Below are 19,794 nucleotides of genomic sequence, written 5' to 3' on the forward strand. Positions count from 1 at the left end.
CTTGCACAACCCATGCTTCACAGTTCGAACCGCTCTTTCGGCGGCTCCGTTCGACTGCGGATGGAACGGCGCTGTGCGCAGTTGCACAATATTATTTCTTGTTACGAACGTGGTAAACTCCTGACTTGTGAATTGAGTGTCATTATCAGACACGATTGTGTGCGGCTCTCCGAAACGACAAAACATGTTTCGCAAACAGCGAACAGTACAAGCTGTGTTCACGTGCCTCATGGGAACCGCTTCAATCTATTTAGTATGCGCGTTAACCGCCACAAGTATCATCTGGCCTGCTATTGGCCCTGCAAAATCAATGTGGATCCGAGACCACTTGTCATATGGCTTGGGCCAACTTACTGGCGGGGCTGCTGCCGGCATGGGTAGATTCTGCATGCAGTTTTCACACTGTGCCGACACGTCCTCTATGTCCCTGCCAAAACCCGGCCACCAGAATAACGACCGTGTGACCGATTTCATGGCCGATGAGCCCTGGTGCGTTTCATGTAGCAGCTGTAACATCCTTTTTTGTGCCGCATACGGTATCACAACGCGACTTCCCCAGTAGACTAGTTTGTGGGCCCACGACAGCTCTAACTTGCGGTCGAAGAACGGCAGCAGCGACTTCTCCATTCCTTTAGCCGTTCGCGGTCACTCACGAAATATATAGCGTGCGACATGGACTAACACTGGGTCCTTGGCGGTTAGCCCTTGTAATTCGTGGGTCGTTGCAATACATTCATCCAAGGCCTCCAATGACAAGACGTACTCGGGTGGGTCGCCATCCAACGCTAGCCCAGTCGCCTCTACTGGAAGTCTGCTGAGGGCATCTGCTGTCAGCAGTTGCTTCCCATGCACGTACTGCAGCTTGTACTGGTAGCCGCCCAGGAACAGTGCCCACCATTGAATACGAGCTGCCGCCATCGTCGGTGTCTGGCGATCAGGCCTCAGTAGCCCGAGCAGGGATTGATGGTCGGTGACCAGGGTAAACTGCCGACCTAGAAGAATATCCCGGAAACAAGATACGCCAAAAATAAGTGCCAATGCTTCTCTTTCCAACTGCGAATAATTCTGTTCTGCCTTCGTTAGCGTTCTGGAGCGGAATCCAATTGGCCTATGCTCATTTCCTTCCGCATGAAACAGCACTGCTCCTACGCCGTAGGGAGACGCGTCGCATTATAGCTTCAGCTCTGTGTTGGGGTTGAAATGGACCAACAGTTGTGCGTTCTTCAGGCGTTCCTTGGCTTGTTCGAATGCAGCCTGATGCGGTGGCAGCCACACCCAGTGCGATTTCTGTTCCATTAGCCGGTACAGCGGAGAGAGAAGCGAGGACATATTTGGCGAGAATCGTGCATAGACATTATGGGGTCGTGGCGCTTTCATGATAGCATCTACGTTCTTTTCAATGGGATGCAATCCTTCACGATCTATTCGATGCCGAAGATACGTCACTGAAGGATGTCTGAACTTGCATTTGTCGGGCCTAAATTTCACGCCGTGGTCTTGGAATCGGTCTAATACTTCCTTAAGCCTCCCTCCGCTGTCACCGCTACGCTCCGACACTAGCACGTCGTCAAGGTAGGCTTGGACACCCGGTGACCTGCTAAGTGTCGCGGATGCCGCACTTGATGTCGAAAGCCATGAGATGGCACCACCAGAGCATGGGCTGTCGCATCATGCACCGCTTCCAATGCGCTACGGCACTTTTCGTACTTCGCACTTAAGAATCTACTTTTAATTGGCTAACACGTCCATGTTTCGACGGCATTGTCTAAATCATTGTCTCTGGCTTCTCGGGTGGAGCCATCACAAAGTTCAAGAAGAGAGCTCATCTCTTCATCAAGCTCTGCATTGCTCGAGCTGACTGATGTTGCGAGGTTATAAAATGGCAAGTAGTTTGCGCCAACCAGAAACTGCGTTGTTGTGGGATGACCATTTGATCCACATGATTGTCTGACAATCCCAAAGAAATTCTCTAATGGATCCTGGTTCAGCCAGGAACCGTGTGGAAATGCACATAAAATTCTTAGAATTACATGTCACACCTGAAAAAATGTATCGTATGCAGATATCACTCAAACAGTGCATGAATATTATGCAAAGAGACTGGCTACTTCTTTTATAAAAGTCACAGGATCACCAATCTGGTGGATATAGCAAAAATATTTATTGACAAAATGATTATTTGCCTAATTACTCAAATATTTGTGTAATATCAACAATGCAGACCAACCGTAAAATTATTTTCAAACAATTATTATCAGTTGAATAATCATGAGTTTTACTTACTTGAGTTATTTCGAAATTGGCTTATTAAAATTAATTCAAAAATAAGTAACCAGTTCAACGCATTCAGCTTTTTATATTGCTGTGACAACCGCTGTGTATAATTCAAACTGTAATAACTCAGGAAAAATCCAGCCTTTATTTTAAACAATTCGTCGTTTGAACTATATTAACTAAAAGAATCATAAACAACACAAACTTTAATAAAATTATGGGGTTTTACGTGCCAAAACCAGTTCTGATTATGAGGCACGCCGTAGTGGGGGACTCCGGAAATTTGGACCACCTGGGGTCCTTTAACGCGCACCTAAATCTAAGTACACCGGTGTTTTCGCATTTCGCCTCCATCGAAATGCGGCCGCCTTGGCCGGGATTCGATCCCGCGACCTCGTGCTCAGCAGCCGAACACCATAGCCACTGAGCAACCACGGCGGGTAACACAAACTTTGACGTACGCGCTAGCGGCGTACAACCAGTACAGCTTACAACAGCAGGAATGAGCTAAAGATCGACGGCTGTTGGCGGCGGCACTGCTGTCGCGTCGGTAGGCATTCAAGTGCCGGGCTGGACCTTTCCAATATGGCCGTCTCACGGCAATGCATGGCGCGTGCCGACCCTGAACACACTACCCCCTTCTAGCCGGGTATCCGGATCCTCTCGTCGCATCGCTTGCTGAGTCATTACTGCAAACCACAAAGTAGTTCACGCGCGATGCGGAACAAGGACAAGCCGAGGATGCAGGATAGCAGTTACAAAGGACGGCTGCAGTTCCATATATGCATGACATATCCCACCGGTTAAAGATCGGAGCGTGCAGGTGCTAAAATGATTTTTTTGGCGCCCCACAAGCTAGCTTCGCTTTGCAAGGTGCGCAAAGACAACGATGTGAGAACACAGACATGCGGCAAAAAGGCACAGGAGATATTACGTGACAACTGTCGAAAAGCTGGTGTACGCAATTCCGCTTTCGCGCGGAAAGACGTAAACAGGGCAGACGAGAAGATCCTTAAATGATAGGCTCCTTGAACACCAGAACAATGTATACGAACAGTACAATGGCACTCAGGAGTCCATTGCGGGGATTGTGGGTTTCTGCCGGTATTTGAAGATTGCTGGGCGGTCGGTAAACACAGGAATCACACGACACGAGAAATCAAAGAGGTGGCTGAGATAAGCCGTCTAGGTGTCGATTATGTCAGCAAGGCCTCGGTGGGGTTGTTATAAAATGGACTTGATTATCTATGGCGACCGCCATGATGGTAACAGTGGATCAGGGGTGGTCCGGGATGGCGTTGTGCGCAGACAGACCTGGCGGAGCGTGCCGCACGTGTTAAAATATCTTTCTGTTATTTCCTGTATCTTTTCGCTTCCTTCTTTCTATTTTTCGTTTTCATCATGTCTGTTAAGTATGCTGTTGTTTTCTCGTTCTTTCCGTTCAACACACGTCATAGATCGCCCATATATATAATACATCCCAATTTGCAAATGTAATTCAGTTGAAAGTTTTTGCTTGAGTTCTTCAAATCCCTGTTCGTCATTCGGTTTGTGCGCAACAACTACTTCTTATCGATTGCTACCTACTCGCCGAAACCAGTGCCCTTCTTCACTGTAAATGACGTCTAAGCGCGTAAGCGTGGTGATGCTACGTAAGTGCACTGCAAGGACGTCAGTGGCGGCCTCATAGCAACGTCTTAGTTGTGCATATAGTTTCGATTAGAGCACCGCACGGGCAGATTTTTTCAGCCCGGGCCCGGCCCGGGCCGGTTTTATGTTGGGCTGCCCGCCCGAGCCCGATCAAAACTTTTATGGCGAGACCCGGGCCCGGCCCGGGCGCGGAAATAATCTACGTTACCCGCCCGGCCCGGCCCGCCACCCCTTTATCTTAGGCTCGAGCCCGGCCCGAGCCCGACTCGAAACCGGCCCGAACCCGGCCCGAGACCGAAAAATAATGTTTTTCAGAGTTGAGACGCCCGATAATAACTCGCTGCACGTTACATGCACACCACCAGAAAGCCCGAGCCCGGCCCAGGCCCGCGTCAAAAAACCCCAGCCCGGCCCGGGCCCGGGTCAAAAAGCACACGCCGTGCCCGAGCCCGTGAAAAAACTGTTCTACCCGGCCCGGCCAGGCCCACGGGCCGGGCCGGGCCCGGGCTTTCGGGTAAGCCCGAGCCCGTGCAGTGCTCTAGTTTCGATTATGTACTGCATACAGTCATAATCACCGCAGTATGATGAGCTTATGTTACTGTACATTATTAGCATTTTAAAGAAGATGTACTTAATGCGTGTGCTTTACAGGTCAAGTAACTCTGCTCTTTTATTCTATAAACGCCTCTCGTCGGCAGAGATGCAGCGTTTTCGTCTGGACAGACACTTAACCGGCTGCATGCATATAGCTACGAACATGATTAATATCCTTTGACCTTCATTAACAGGAGCACCAGCTCGTCGAGGTGGAGCTAGGGTTGAGAGCTTCTCTATTCGTGCTTCGGCGTGAGAACGTTTTCTTACATTTTCCATTAAAGTCACATTGTCGATAAGCTTAAAATGGATGGGTTGTCTCTTTGTCATTGCAGTCTGACTTGGTGCAGGCAAGATGCGCGCTTGTCTCTGTAAAGCGGCTCCATGGCTCACGCCTTCGCCTGTTACGTGATACGTTGGGCTCCCTTAATAGATTTCTCTCTAGGCAAATGGCTCCACTGCTGCGGCACTCTACCCATTCACACCTCCCACATGCGTGACTACCGAAAGGGCCGTCACCCGTAGATGGTAAGGATGGTAAGGATGTCTTTTTTGTTATTCCTAATGAAGTCTAACTTGATATGCCTTTATTTGCACCTTCATGTAAAAATATAGAGAGAGTCGTAGCAAGATTAACGTGCGTTACAGCAAATTAGGCAGAAACAAAGCACTCGGAACCCGGTGTGCAAGCAGGACCCAAATTTTATTCGTAACGAAGTTACATTCACTTACTTCAACGTACAGAAGAAGGACATTCACCGTAGTTTGTACTCCAAATATAAAAGTAAAAACACTGGCCTACGGGACAACCGGTGTAGCGCCTTAAGGCTCACCAGGAGGCACGCATTTAGAACAGTGCGCGGCCGACGCGAAGACAACATACATACACGACCAATGCAGCTCTCAAAATCACGCAGCCAAGTATTTCGTCACACCCATTAGCAATCTGCATATGATAGGAGGTGCCATGCAAGAACAGTGTATATACAGGTATGTCTGGCGTTTAGAGACCAGGTTTAGGAACAGGTGGTTAAAAAAATACTCTGGGTAGTGATACATGTTTTCAGAATTTGCGCGAAATGTATTGGCAACTATTCACAGTTGTGGCACTGTTTGGCTTGTGGTGGCAGCCAGAGAAGATATGATAATAAATCAGAAATAATGCTTCAGTCTTTCAACAAACTCATTCTTCGTTTAGAGGATCCCAGTGTACTTTGCAACATTTCTTGCCCAGAAAACATAGCACAGGTTTTTGTGCATGTGGTTCGAAAACGGCAAAAACGTTCCACTATATTGGTATCGCAAAATGGTGACCTGCGTTTTATTTCAGCAAATTCAGATGAAAACTACTGGTTTACCGCGGCCTTCTGCTTCCTCAAGTTTTCACGAAGTCGATATGTTATAGTAAGTATTATTCAATAAAAGATTTCCCATACAGAACCGATTGCATTGCGAAAAAAAAAGAGAACAGGAAAGAAAAGAAATGTAAACCTACCCTCATATGCACAATTTACCATCGGAGAAGTGAGCTGCTGGCATAACGATTACTTGTTTGAATGTTTGTTGGCTACTTAGTGTGCCAATGAGCCATGAAATCAGAAAGACCAGTTATTTTATTCAACGACTAGGACCGAAAGGTATGTGCATAAAATTGAGGGAAAAGAAAATACCGGTAAGGTAGAGGTGTTCATTTAAAATTGTTTGAATGAAACAGCACATCACGGTAATGTGTAATAATGTCTGACGAGCGTTCCTGACTATGGAACTTAGTGCGTCAAATTAACAAATGCAATTTCAGCTGTACTAAACATTACTTACTAAAACAGGGTCTAATGTTTAAAAAAAGAGTGACAGACGTGCTGCATGCGAGCAGGTGACACGACATTTCGACATCCTTCTTCAGGTATGTGCAAGTGCTCATTACCTGGCTCGGCCGAGGTAGCCCCTACAGTGCACAAACTTCTGTGATCGTCGCCACCTCTGGACCACGTGCAACTTAATGACAGGACGCAGACTGACGACAAAGTTTCTTTTGTGTGAGTGTCAAACTGCCAAACGTTTGGTGTTGACTTGAACTGCAGTTATGTGATGTTCGGGATGAAAAAAAAAGGTTTTCTTCACTGCAAGGTACTTTCGCCAATTCCGCGTATGCTTCAGTTATAGCTACCCCCCCCCCCCCCCCCTCACGCCGCTAAGAAGGGAACAACACAGAAAAATATGTTGTTGCTTACTCTAATGCAATATAAATTCTACATGTATTGAAAGCAGAAGAAATAAAACTTTAGGCCTTTCTAGCTTCGGCAATTAAACAAAGAAGGTAGAATTGATCAAGCATTTTTTCCCTTTTCATCCAGGCAATGTATTGCAATGTTTCCTAATGAAGACAAAACGGTGTGTCTTTTGTTTTAAACTGCGGCATGTACGCCTGACTTCCGAACTGTTTCTAATATGAACCTTGTTGCTGGCGACAGTTGAGATTGTATACCGTGCTTGCATACAATGTCGGCACTGTCTTGAAATCAAATATAAAAACGCCACAGCGACGATGGTTGACCTGACTTTTTTCTGTGGCTTCTTGGTCGCAGATGCAAGGAGCGTCACTTCCACCGCAGGCGCACAAGCGTCCCACTTTGCAAATTACCGAGTGCAGATAATGCACCGAGGCACAGGTCACGAAACTGTGCACGTCGATGATCCCTTGACTCGTTCAGTGTCATTAAAACCTACGGAGCAGAAATAAGGTTGATAAGAAAACAATCTGGTAAACAAGACAAGAATCTTAACTGAACTAAAACTGCAATAGTGATAAGATCGCGGCATGACTACTGCAATTTCCATACAAGAAGAGCCATAATTCTTGTATTTAAATACACATATGTCAAAAGGCAAGCTTCTCCAAAGGAAAAAGTATATAAATGAGCAAGCAGCGTAGCTGTTCTAGCAAAGAAAGTTTTTACTATGTTAATAATTTAATGCGATTGCCACTTTTTGGGAACTTCAGCCTATTTTACGGTATGTCAATTTGTCTGTCCTCAGCTATAACCTCTTTCGTGCTAACTTGGGTCACTGGGTAGTTCATAGTATCACTGAGCATCGAGCTTTTGTTCTGAGGAAAACGGGTTCGTAGCCTACCTTCGGATCAACTTGGGTCACAGGCTATGTGAAATTGGATATGTCAGCTTTAAGGGACCTCGTTTACGCCATCTGTCACTGGGTATGAGCCAATAGATATAAGCTGGCGCGTGATTAACCTCTGTGATGCCACTGATAATGAGGCGCTCTTCCATGCCAAAAAATAACCTTTAAAATTGACGCGGTGCTTGGCGGAACTAATAGACACTTTTTTTCGAAGTGCGTGTATACATCATCATCATCAGCAGCAGCAGCATATATTTACGTCCCCTGCAATTACCCCTGTGTGTTGCGCTAGCTGATTCCAACTTGCGCCTGCAAATTTCCTAATATTCACCCCACGTAGTTTTCCGCCGTCCTCGACTGCACTTCTCTTGGTATCCATTCTGTAACTGTAAGTGTCAACCGGTTATCCAGCCTACGCATTACATGACCTGCCCAGCTCCATTTTTTTCTCTTAATGTGAACTAGTATATCTGTTATCCCCGTTTGCTCTCTGATCCACACCGCTCTCTTCCGGTTTCTTAACGTTGGGCCTAAAATGTTTCGTTAAATTGCTCTTTGTGTGGTCCATAACTTGTTCTCGAGCTTCTTTGTTAAACTCCAAGTTCCTGCCCCATATATTAGCACCGGTAGAATGCAATGATTGTACACTTTTCTTTTCAACGACAGTGGTGAACTCCCAGTCAGGATTTGGCAATGCCGGCCCTATGCACTCCGACCCAATTTTATTCTTCCGTAAATTTTTTTCTCATGGTCAGGGTCCCCTGTGAGTAATTGACCTAGATAAACGTACTCCTTTACAGACTCTATAGAGGCTGACTGGCAATCCTGAATTCTTGTTCCCTTGCCAGGCTACTGAACATTATGTTTGTCTTGCGCATATTAATCTTCAACCCCACTCATGTACTTTCTCGGTTAATGTCTTCAATCATTTGCTGTAATTCGTCCCCATTGTTGCTCAATACGACAATGTCATCGCCAAACCGAAGGTTGCCCGTTGATCTTCACTCCTAAGCCTTTCCAGTCTAAGCGCTTGAATACTTCTAAGCATGCAGTGGATAGCATTCGAGAGGTTGTGTCTCCTTGCCTGACCACTTTCTTGATAGGCAACTTTCTACTTTTCTTGTGGAGAACCAAGATTGCTGTACAATCCTTGTAAATATTTGCCAAGGTATTCACGTATGCCTCCCGTACTGCTTGGTTACGCTATGCCTCTACGAGTGCGGGTATCTCTACTGAATCAAATGCTTTTTCATAATCTATGAATGCCATGTAGAGAGATTGATTGTACTCCGCCAATTTCTCTATTACCGGATTTATGACATGGATATTATCTATAGTAGAATATCTCTTCCTGAAGCCAGCCTGCTCTCTTGGTTGGCTGAAGTCAAGTGTTGCCCTCATTCTATCGGAAATTATCTTAGTGAATATTTTATACAATACTGAAAGCAAGCTAATGGGTGTATAATTCTTCAATTCTTTAACGTTTCCCTTCTGATGGATAAGTATAATGTTGGCGTTCTTCCAGCTTTCTGGTTCACTTCAAGTCGTGCGGCCTTGCACATAAAGGGCCGCAAGCTTTTCAAGCATGATATCCCCTCCATCTTTGATTAAATCTACTGTTATTTCATCTTCTCCAGGAGCTTTTCCCCTGGTAATGTCTTTCAAGGCCCTTCTAACTTCATCGCTAGTTATAGGAGTCTCTGTATCCTGTTCATCACTACTTCGAATGAAAGTAGCTTGGCTGCTTTGGGAAGTGTACAGGTATAAAATTATTCCACTGCTTTTACTATGTCATCGAAATTGCTGATGATATTTCTCTGCTTATCTTTCAGTGCATGCATCTTGCCTTGTCCTATGCCAAGTTTTCTTCTCACTGATTTTATGCTGCGTTCATATTTTACTGCTTCGTCAATATTTTCCAAGTTATAATTTCGGATATCCTCTACTTTCTTCTTGTTGATGATCAATTTGGAGAGTTCAGCGAATAATACCTGCTCTTTAGAGTTTGACAGTTTCATGTGTTGCCGTTTCTTTATTAGGTGCTTTGTCACTTGGGAGAGCTTGCTTATTGGTTGCCTTGGTGCCTTACCTCCCACTTCAATTGCTGCATCTGAGATCAGCCTAGTTATACATATAAATGTATAAAGTGCTGAATAAATAAAATGTATACGTCGAGATCTTTCACTAAACACATTGCACTTGTGTATGTACAACTCGGTCAGTGTTCATCAGGGGCGTAGCCAGGGGGGGGGGGGGGGTTGGGGGAGTTCAACCCCCCCCCCCTCCAGAAATTTTTTCCGCAACCCCCCCCCCCCCCCCCCCCCGCCCCACTTACCCACCCTTTGTTCACGTCGCTTCGCGCTGACATAATTCAAGGAACCGGTGCTTCTATATCACAATTTCATTCCTGGGCGCTTCCGTTTGGGTTGGTAATTTACAGCGAATCATTTCTGCATATGGAAAAAAACTGTCACGGTGTTTGTCAAGGCTTTGACGCTCTCTGAGGTTTTGGGCCAGAATGTGGCGGCCGCATTCTGAAGCAAGAAATGCGGCAGCCGCATTTTAGATGAAGGCGAAAATTCTCGAGGCCCGTTTACTTAAATTTAGGTGCACGTTAAAGACCCCAGGTGGTCGAAATTTCCGTATACATTTCCGCCGCTTCCCTTCAGGTGCCGGTTAGGCCGCGCTCGCGGAGGATCTTAGGCTACGTTCACACTTGGTCTCGGAGTTGTTGGAAGCGGCAAAATCTTGCAAAAATCCACCCGCCTAGGCGGCAAAACAGGCAGAAAAACAAGCGGCGAGCCAAATCGGTCTCGGACCGATTTTTTCGCTATGGCGAAGCGGAAACGTGGCGGAAAGTCGTTCTGCTCGACCGGAAGCTACACTAGCATGTTAACAACCGGTCGTAAAATTGAACATGGCACCAAAAGTGTAGGCTGCAATGCTGATCGACGCGATCAAGAACCACCCCTTGCTCTACGACAAGAGTGGTACTAAAACGTACTGTCAGCAATACTCGCGATAGTATTCAATGTCGCACGACCGGGGGTGCGGCAACGAAGCCTTGGCGTGACCCAACTTCTCACGCTTTTGCAAAGCCAGGCGAACCCACCGCCACCGTTTCCAAGGTGTCCACGTCTTCCGTTTATTCATTGTCCATAGGTAGAAGTATAAAAGCCATTTCTTCTTCCACTTCCATGGCAGACAATAGTTGGGCAGATTCCTCGTTGGCGCTCGATAATTCGTGCACGTGCACGGTATGTTGCAGAAGTCGCGGGGTGCTTTTCTCGTCGCGACGATAGATTGGGAGCGTAGGTCTCACGTAGGACGCGCAGGCTTTGGCGAGCCCCAACACAAGGGCCAGCCCGGGTTTTAGCTTTGGTGTTCCCGTTGCCACTTTGGTGACCTGGAGGCGCCGACAATAATACGAAATGATGAAATGGTATTACAACTTGTAAATAAAAGCTATTAAAGAAATATAATCACGCCTAGGCACCAACCTGTGACTCAGCGCTACCGCGCCCGTGTGAGGAGAATCACGGAACGCCAGCGAGGAAATTACCGAAGGTCGCAAATGACACGCGAAGTTGCACAAAATGATCACTTTTGATGACGGGTGGGTCAATGAATGAACATACCGCTCGAAATAATGCGATAATGAGCGCCACCACGCCGACCAACGTACGCAGACTAGATGGATGTGGACGAAAGCGGCAGCGGCGGTAGCAAAACAAATGTGAACAACTTGGACATGCGCGGAAAAGTTTTTCCGGCCGCTTTAGCCTTTCCGCCCGCTTGCCGCTTCCCAAGTGTGAGCGTAGCCACTCTGCGCGCGAAACGTCTCTTGTATGCGATTGCGCCCCTACGGAAGGCTGGTTGTTACTGTTGTGTTGTTGAATCGCAAACCAGCAATTGCGCAAGGCTGGTAGTTGCTGTTGTGTTGTGGAATCGCAAACCAGCAATGTACACACGAAGGGGTTGATGCCAGCAGTGAAATTCCACCGACTCGCAACAGAATGAACGAAACAGACAGCCGACAAGCATGGATTACTGCTGTGCACAGCACAGCGTAAGTAAACTCTTGTTGCAGGCGCTGACAGTTCTCGTCGGAGTTCACGCGTCCTGAGAAATTGATTATGTGCACTATGCACTGAACAAGACCGGAGTTCATTCCTGCATCACTACTCACTAGTACACCAATCAGTCGAGATTCTGTGAGGTACAAGGCCGCTTCCTCTGTTTGCACCGGCGTAAGTGAAGCAGAAATGAGTTGCACGCACTACTTAAAATGCGTACACATGCCATATCTATGCTGTGCGGTGAAATATTCTGTACAATTCTGAATCTGTTGACGTAAACGCAAATGACGGCTGCACACTCACACACAGCGGAAGACACAGCGGTCCATGCACTTGCTGCAGGAAATGCAACGCTGTCGTATGAGGGAGCAGGGCGACGAAAGCTTCGAGAAAAAAAAAAGCCTTCCCCGTTTTTCCGCGTACTTAAGTTTTCTAGCGCAAAGACGCAGCGAACAAGCTATTGCTATGGGAGTAGGTATAGCCTGGTCACGCATGCATTTTCATGTGTATAGCCGGCCTTGACTTGTGAAACGCACTTCGCCCCGACGAGGACGACGCCATCTACGCTTAACGAAGATTAACAATTAATGATGGCTGCTCCGATCGGGCGGTTCGTCTCAATGATGCGTTTTCGAAGACTGGTCCATTCAGTTGGGCGATGAGAGACCGTTGCTCCAAACGCCCACTGTACCTGTCGTGCTTACTGTATTTTACTGAGCTTGCTTTGGTTTTTACTTAAATTCTTCACAAGCACACGCGAGGGGGGGGGTCCCATGTCTTTGTTATACATGTATAGAGTCTGCTTAAACTACCGATATTTATTATCGATCACGTCACGACGTAGAGGAAAGCAGACGCTTGCCCCCCCCCCCCCCACCCCCGATCGGGCCGGTGAAACCCCCCCCCCCCCCCCGAAAAAAATTTCTGGCTACGCCCCTGGTCTTCATCTCTCGTTATTTCCATCATCATTACCATACCATATAATCGTACCATAAATATCATACCATCTTCATACCATATAAAACACCAATTACACATCCGTCATAGGAAGTACTTCTATACACATTATTGTAGCGAATTAAATTCACATTGTGGATGCACCACAATTTTAATGAACAAAATAAAGCTGAACACAACTTCTACGGAATCAGTTTCATGAGTCCTTTAGTTATCTTCTCATCTTTCTTTTCCCCTTGAAGATTCAAATTTTTTACTTGGCCGCGTTTACGTCATGCTCAACAGTCTGTATTGCTGGGTGGTTCCAGCTGCATATCACTTGAAATGCTTTGAAAAGTTTGGCACTAGGAAATGTCTTAGACTTGACTTATTTTACATTATCCGCTACATTCTTGATTCTTTTTTTTTCTGCCTGGCTTCGCATTGAGTAGGTTTTTAAGTGGTAAACTAATACAGGACGTGCTGCCAATGTTCAATACTGTCAGGAGGATCTCCTAGGAAACATAAAAGAGCGAAAAGGAAGATTCTTCATATGCAAATAAGTGGCCAACGTGGTTCCACAACACATTTAACGTTATATTATAAATAAAAATGAGGCCCGTATGGGGCACTATTTTTGTTTATTACATCTTTTATTACATCCATTATTACATCTCTAGCTAGCAAATGCACATCGCGCAGTGGATGACCTTTCAGAGTAGCACCAAACACACTCACTTCATGTTTCGTAAATAATTTATGTAGGAGCTTCAACTATGGACTGAGAAGGCCGTATTCGGCTGCCGATAGTAAATAAAGAGGTAAAAATTATTTATTATAAAGCGGCTTATGGAGCAGATAAACAAGTATCTGAAATACAGTAGAACGTCGACCAGAAAATTGCGTGTCTTGCAATAACGGAATGCATTCTCAGATACCTTAGCGAAGAATTCACAAAGCCGACGGAATAAAAACTAGGAGAACTGACTTGAACATTAGCTTTCTGGTGTGGAGTGCGACATACGATAATTCTTTTGATGAGCAGGAAAACGGGAGATGAATCTATATTATATAGCTACGTACTGTAGGCAAGAATAAGATAACATTACACACCTTCGAGCTTAGACAGCAGCTGTTCAGCCGCCTCTGCCGAAGACACCAGAAGTAGGTCCTTCACAACACTGACGGGAACTCGTCTCTGGTGCTGCGATTCCGCTGACTCAACCAATCGCCTCAGGTTTTCCTGCATGGAGAGGCACACCATTCGCATACCGGCATCACTGTTGAATTGTGTTATTCTTATTCCAAGACATCCGTCCCCCCTTTCAACAGTTTCTGAATAGTATCTTTCTATTCTTGAACAATCTCAAATACCGATTGCAGCGGCAGTGTTACACATTGTAATATTGCCATGAAGACATCGTCCGTGCGTCAAGAGAAGCAGAAAGATATAAAAGTAAAGAAAAAGCATGTAGGTTGACAAGACGATAGTACCCGTTCGCTACCCTGTACTGGGGAAATTGAAAGTAGATATGAAAGATGACTGAGCAAAAAAAAAATACAAGGAATGAATGGGCAGCATAAGAATATTTGTGTGGGTGCTGCCACAGTTTTTGTTTGCATCACTTAGGCACAAACGGTATCAGTGCCAAGTGCAGACACGTGCAGCATTACACAGTGCAGTGTCGCAATTAAAGCCTCAGTTCCAATCGTTTCTCTAAGGTATGACTAACAGGTCACTCCGTTATTTTATAGGTGCTGCTTCAATGTGAATGGTCTCGTTTTGCGCGTTATGAGCAGCGCTCTTCCCCGCTTCAGATCAGGTGGACAATCACCCACTCCCAAACTATAAAGTTTTTGGACACTCGCCTGCACGGATGTCACCCCGAGCGGCTGCATATGCGCTTTAGCGTTGCACAAATGACAAAGTGAATATACCAACGAAATAGCGCTTTCGGGGCCTTGAGCGCTAAAGCTGGATTCTCACGACCGACCAACTTCGCGCACGAGCATTAGGTGCCCCAGTGCCGCTCATTCCCGCCACAAATCAGACCAAAACAGATAAGCTGCTAGCTACGCAATTGATTGTGGCTCAGCCACGTCATTCTCGTCTGTGGAATTTGTCAATCGTGTGAATCCAGCTTAACATACCGTGATGTCGGTGTTCCAGCATCTAATCTTGAAGGTTTACACCAGCCTTACAATCCTCCTAATAATACGTTGAGAGTGACTAAGTGCATAAAACCGAGGACAATGACACTGTAGGTAGTTTATGGTCTCGGCACGACCACCGACAGCGCGTACCGCACTGTGAACCTGTCCAATGAAGGAGGAGGAACGTTTCGCAAACGGAATTCCGAGCCACAGGTTACACAGGAGCTTTGCCTCCCACCGCAAACGTCCGGTCTGAGAGAGGGGTGAGGTCGGAAAGAAAGGTCAGAGAGAGATGTTTAAATTGTGGATATTGGTGCAGGTCAAGCTTGGGCCATTCCACGTGCGTGTGCAGCGAACTTTATTTCTTTCTCATCTTTTTATTACTTCCCTATCCTCGCGTAGGGTAGACAACTGGAGGCTCTGTCGGTTAAATGCATTCATTCTCTATATTCTCTCTTATAAGATTACCACAAAAATCTGTGAATATAAGCAGAAGAACAAATGATATCTCATTTGTTAGAAGTCCTCTCAATTTCCTCATTAGCTTGTGTTATCGAGCAACTTAATTTACGTCGCTGGCAGAATTATGCTGCTTGAGAACCTGTATGACACGATACGCCTGTTTAGAGGCAAGTATTCACGGACTCATTTTTCTAGTCCGCAATAAATGCGCCAAGCTTATGGCTGGCACTCTTTTGACATGGCTTGCAATTTACTTTGCCGTAGCACCAGACTGTACACAGCTGTACGCGGTGCGCCGCGGTCCTGAAAGAGATTTCGGCAGGCCTCGACAGGGCATCCGTGAAACTCGGTGCAGGTTGTGGACCGGATTAAACTTTATACATGTTCAGGAGTCGTACAACCCCTGCTTCAATCACTAATGGGCAGCCAATATCCACTACGTTCTCAAGTTCTCATGTGTACTCTACATGTGCGTTAATAATTGTTCCATGAAGAAATGAGACTAACGCAAGTTGGCTTTCAAGCTTCGGTAAACCCTCTTCTGTGCTTTACTTCTCAATTAACTCCTGCAGGCGATGGCCAATGCGGAGCTTCACGCATGCTTTATGGGCTAAATTCACCGCACCGAACAGTTGGACCCTCGTGCCTGGTAAAGCAAAGCGTGTTGCTTCACTATGCGTTTGCTGCTGGTGAAATCCGACAAAGCATCCAGATTAGCTATTAACGTTAAACGTTCACGGGGCTTTGGATCCATGGGAAATCAGTTTTCTATGCCATTACCTCATCCATATACAGAAGAAAGGCACATATTATAGCCACCAATTCAAGGGCTGGGTGTAACTGCGGGCCGGTATTTGGAAAACCTTCTTATGCTAAAACCTTTCGCAAGCCAGCCTCATTGCCGTGGTGTCAGTCACACTATTTGCGAAGGTATCTTTTCAATGGTAAACAGTAATCACGATCGAAAAGCCTTGTGAGTTAAGCGTGTAAATTACTTTCTGCGCTTCTGAGCTTCGCGCAAACTGAGTTTGCTCGAACAACCCTTGCGAAGAATTGCATCGGTTTTCGGAAGCTTCACCAGGCTCCATGCGTACGTTGTTTTGCCAAGGAACATTGTCGCAGATAAGTAAACCAGCCAAAGCGTGGTTAACAAACATCCACAATAGCAGCGCACGGTAACCAAAGACACAGAAAGAGAATAAAGAACGGACAAGTCCTGTCTCACATGTCCCCCTGTTAATAAAGTTGGAAACCCTGATTTACCGCTTTGCACCTTGTCGGAAGAAATGGGTGACATGAAACACAATCTGTATTTGTCCGAGGTTCCGCGAGGAAACTCAGAGCTGCTCCAAACAATACGGAGGAGAGATCTCTCCACGAGAGCTTCGACAACTTAGTGTTTCATAAGCGGCCGTGATAATAAGTTTGCTGATTGCCTTATTCCGAGAAACTGGAGTGATACACCTTTGACGAAAGACGGTTTCACCAATGTCTGAGATGTTCAGGCGGAACAACTGACATCGGTCATGCATGCCAGGCTAACTCCACCTCTTCAAACGTCACCAGCACCATCGCCACTATCACACATCGTGATGTGAGTAAACTTTCGAGACAAGAATGTATGAGTACCGTGCCAAAAGTTGCAAGCATTCCATACTAAATTTTAATGAAAGAAGTAGAGATCTAAGTACTATTATACCCTTTAAACATGGTTACTTCGAACATCAACTTCAGTGCACCACACTCTAGCGTCGCCAGGCGTATGTCGAGCCATCCTTGTATGTGCCCAGCTCTCGTAGCGCCATCCAATGGGCTTGAAATAGTCGAGTTTATGTGGTAGCTCAAACTGCGCCGCTTTTTTAATCATTTCTGAGATAAACTTTGAGATCTACGTGATATCCGATATAGTTCGTGGATGTAGCCCAGCTGCATTCCTTGCTGTATACCAAGCGCTTTCGTAGCCCCACACAAACATACATAAAGTGAACTTGTGGCACTAGCACTAGTATTTTGCTCATATTACGAACATCTTCAACGACGAAGGACAACTTCCCATTGCAAGTGCGATCTGGTCATTCCAGCAAAGCAACCATAAATCATTGCTTATTCATGCATTGTGGACTAGCACGCAACGGACAACTGCGCTCGTATCGCAAGGATAGCTCTTGGAGCGGTGAACTGGTCACAAGCTATCATAAGGGACGCACTTTGTTTATTTTCCTGACGATCGCAGACTACCTCGGCGCATAGGGTCGGGACAGTGATAAGCTACTGCTGCCGATCGTATCAAAAAGCGAAACGTGTGAGCGGCGGTGACGTGCCCGCTTCGAACCGCATGCCCTGATGCAGAACATGTTGTCTGTCTTCTACGCTTCTACGCTTCTACGCTACACGAAAACCAGTGCGCAGTGTTTCCACGCTCTAGGCAGCCTTAAAGGGTCTGTATACAATAAACCTCATGGATTAAGCACAGCGATACCTGCGTCTGTACGCATGTCTCAAGCCCTCTCAAATCAGTACGCTGCTTTAAAGGGGAGGAAAAGCTAGCCAGAAAACCTGTTACGTGCTTACATGGTAATCTATTTTAGAAAATAAAATTACATTGAGGTTTCGCTGCATATTCGGCCGCAAAACGGTCTGTAGAGAAGTAAGATAAAAAAGTACCAGCGATTTCTGTTTACATAACGCCGAGAGCAAAGTAGTAGAACTGGTCGCATTTACCACTGGGTGCTATGTGTCCATACTGCTGCGTCTCAGGTATGAAGGCAGATGCGTACCACATAATATGGACATGCTCAGGCTTCCAATCGGAACGCTCGCATCTCCTACTGCAAGCCGGCCTCCACTACAGTGTCACAACCAGCTATGACCACTGGATACGTGATAACGGATTCCACAAAACACTCCTTCAATTCGTACACAACACAGGCCTCAAAGCACGCATATAATACAGATATACACATGAAGAGTTACGCCTTAAGGGCAAGTCTTTATCGCTATGACAAAATGTGCAAGTTTTCCATGTTTGCGAAGCAAAGCGCGCCCTCAGTAATGGCCTGCGAACTGTAGTGCCGTTGTCTAGACCGGAAATCACATGCCTCCTGTCGAAATTAATGAGGAGTGCGACGAAAACATACTGGCCAGCCAGACGCTCGTCACGTCCGCCTTAAGATCCTGGATCCCGATATGCAATTTCCTGTTCTGTGTGGAATTCCTCGCCCTCATACATGCCTGATACACAGACTGCGATTAGGCGTCGCGTTCACGCGCAAGCACTTGCACATCATTGGACGACAGACTCCCTGGACTGTTCAGTGTGTGGTGTTATAGAGACTATAGACCATGTGCTCGTGGTGTGCCCTGAGTATGCGCGCACAAGGCTGACACTGGCAGCTACCTTGAGGCATTTATACAATGGACCACTGTGGGAAGACCTGTTGCTGGGCGCATGGCCACAGAGTTGGCAGACGATAGAGACAATGCGTGCTATTTCACGTTTCTTAGGCGACACGGGCCTGGACTCATGATTGTGATAATATTTATGCAATGTGTCCTTTCACCACGTTCCTCCCCTTGTCATCCCCCATTGTGACCCTCTTTCTTCCCCTCTTCCCCTTCCCTTACGTAGAGTAGCAGGCCAGATTCTCCATTTTCCGGCCGACCTCTCTACATTTTTAAGTCATTAAACTACTACTTCTTTCCATGTTTGCGTTGTTTTTTTTTTGTTCTGATTTCATGGCGGGCAGGTATTGCATCATTCCCGCCTCAACGAACAGTAGTAAGCGCTAGCCAGGCGTCAAATTACAGATTGTATACCATAACGCCTAGTGCTAATGTTTAACCTTTAACTGGCAAGATAAGAAAGAGTTGACTTAGAATGGTTTTATTGCTTTAGTTCTTCTTTACTTTGCTCAAACACATACCAATTGAAATATTAAACGGTTTCTCTTAAAAGTAAGCCAGATACCACATATAGGTCAAAAGTACTGTTGAGCAGGTGGTGAAAGGTAAATGTATGGTCCAAAACTGGCCTCTTGCACTTCCTTTGGCAAGGTCAATGTGTGTTCTTGAGATGCACCTTTATGGAGTTAAGAAATAATAGCTTGCTTAAAAAAGGGAAAAAAATTCATTGTCGCGAATATAGCCCCCACGTGCGCTCAGAAGATAACGACGAAGACTTCAGGTTTTGTGGCCAATACATCTGCTGCTGCTCAAGTTAGACATTTTAGGGAATGCCTCTGCTGAGCAGGTACATTAATAAAGGTAAATAGATAACCACATACTAATATTTGTATTTGTCTAGTTTTTGCAGATGCATTTGTTAGGTCAACATTATTGTTGAGCTACCAGTTAAACGATTAAAGCTACTTATCAGTGAAACTAATATTAACACTTATAAGACCCGGAGTCACCAGGAGAAATGACTAAAATATTTAAGCCCAACGATTGTTACCGCTATGTGGGGCGAAGACTGCCGCTTGCCTTTCCATTGTGAATCTATGTACCT

General features: G+C 46.0%; 1 protein-coding gene across 1 annotated transcript in view; it reads right to left on the reverse strand.

Annotated features, from left to right (window-relative positions):
- The window catches only part of LOC119456636 (kinesin-like protein KIF28), a 97,309-nt gene that overhangs the window by 34,931 nt on the left and 42,584 nt on the right, over positions 1-19,794 (reverse strand). The window contains exons 23-24 of the mRNA XM_049668997.1: positions 13,785-13,914; positions 764-992 (exon numbers count right to left, since the gene is read on the reverse strand). Coding sequence (XP_049524954.1) covers positions 764-992; positions 13,785-13,914 — 359 coding nt within the window. The remainder of the gene's footprint in view (positions 1-763; positions 993-13,784; positions 13,915-19,794) is intronic.

Source organism: Dermacentor silvarum, chromosome 6 (assembly GCF_013339745.2).
Source record: "Dermacentor silvarum isolate Dsil-2018 chromosome 6, BIME_Dsil_1.4, whole genome shotgun sequence".
NCBI lineage: Eukaryota > Metazoa > Arthropoda > Arachnida > Ixodida > Ixodidae > Dermacentor > Dermacentor silvarum.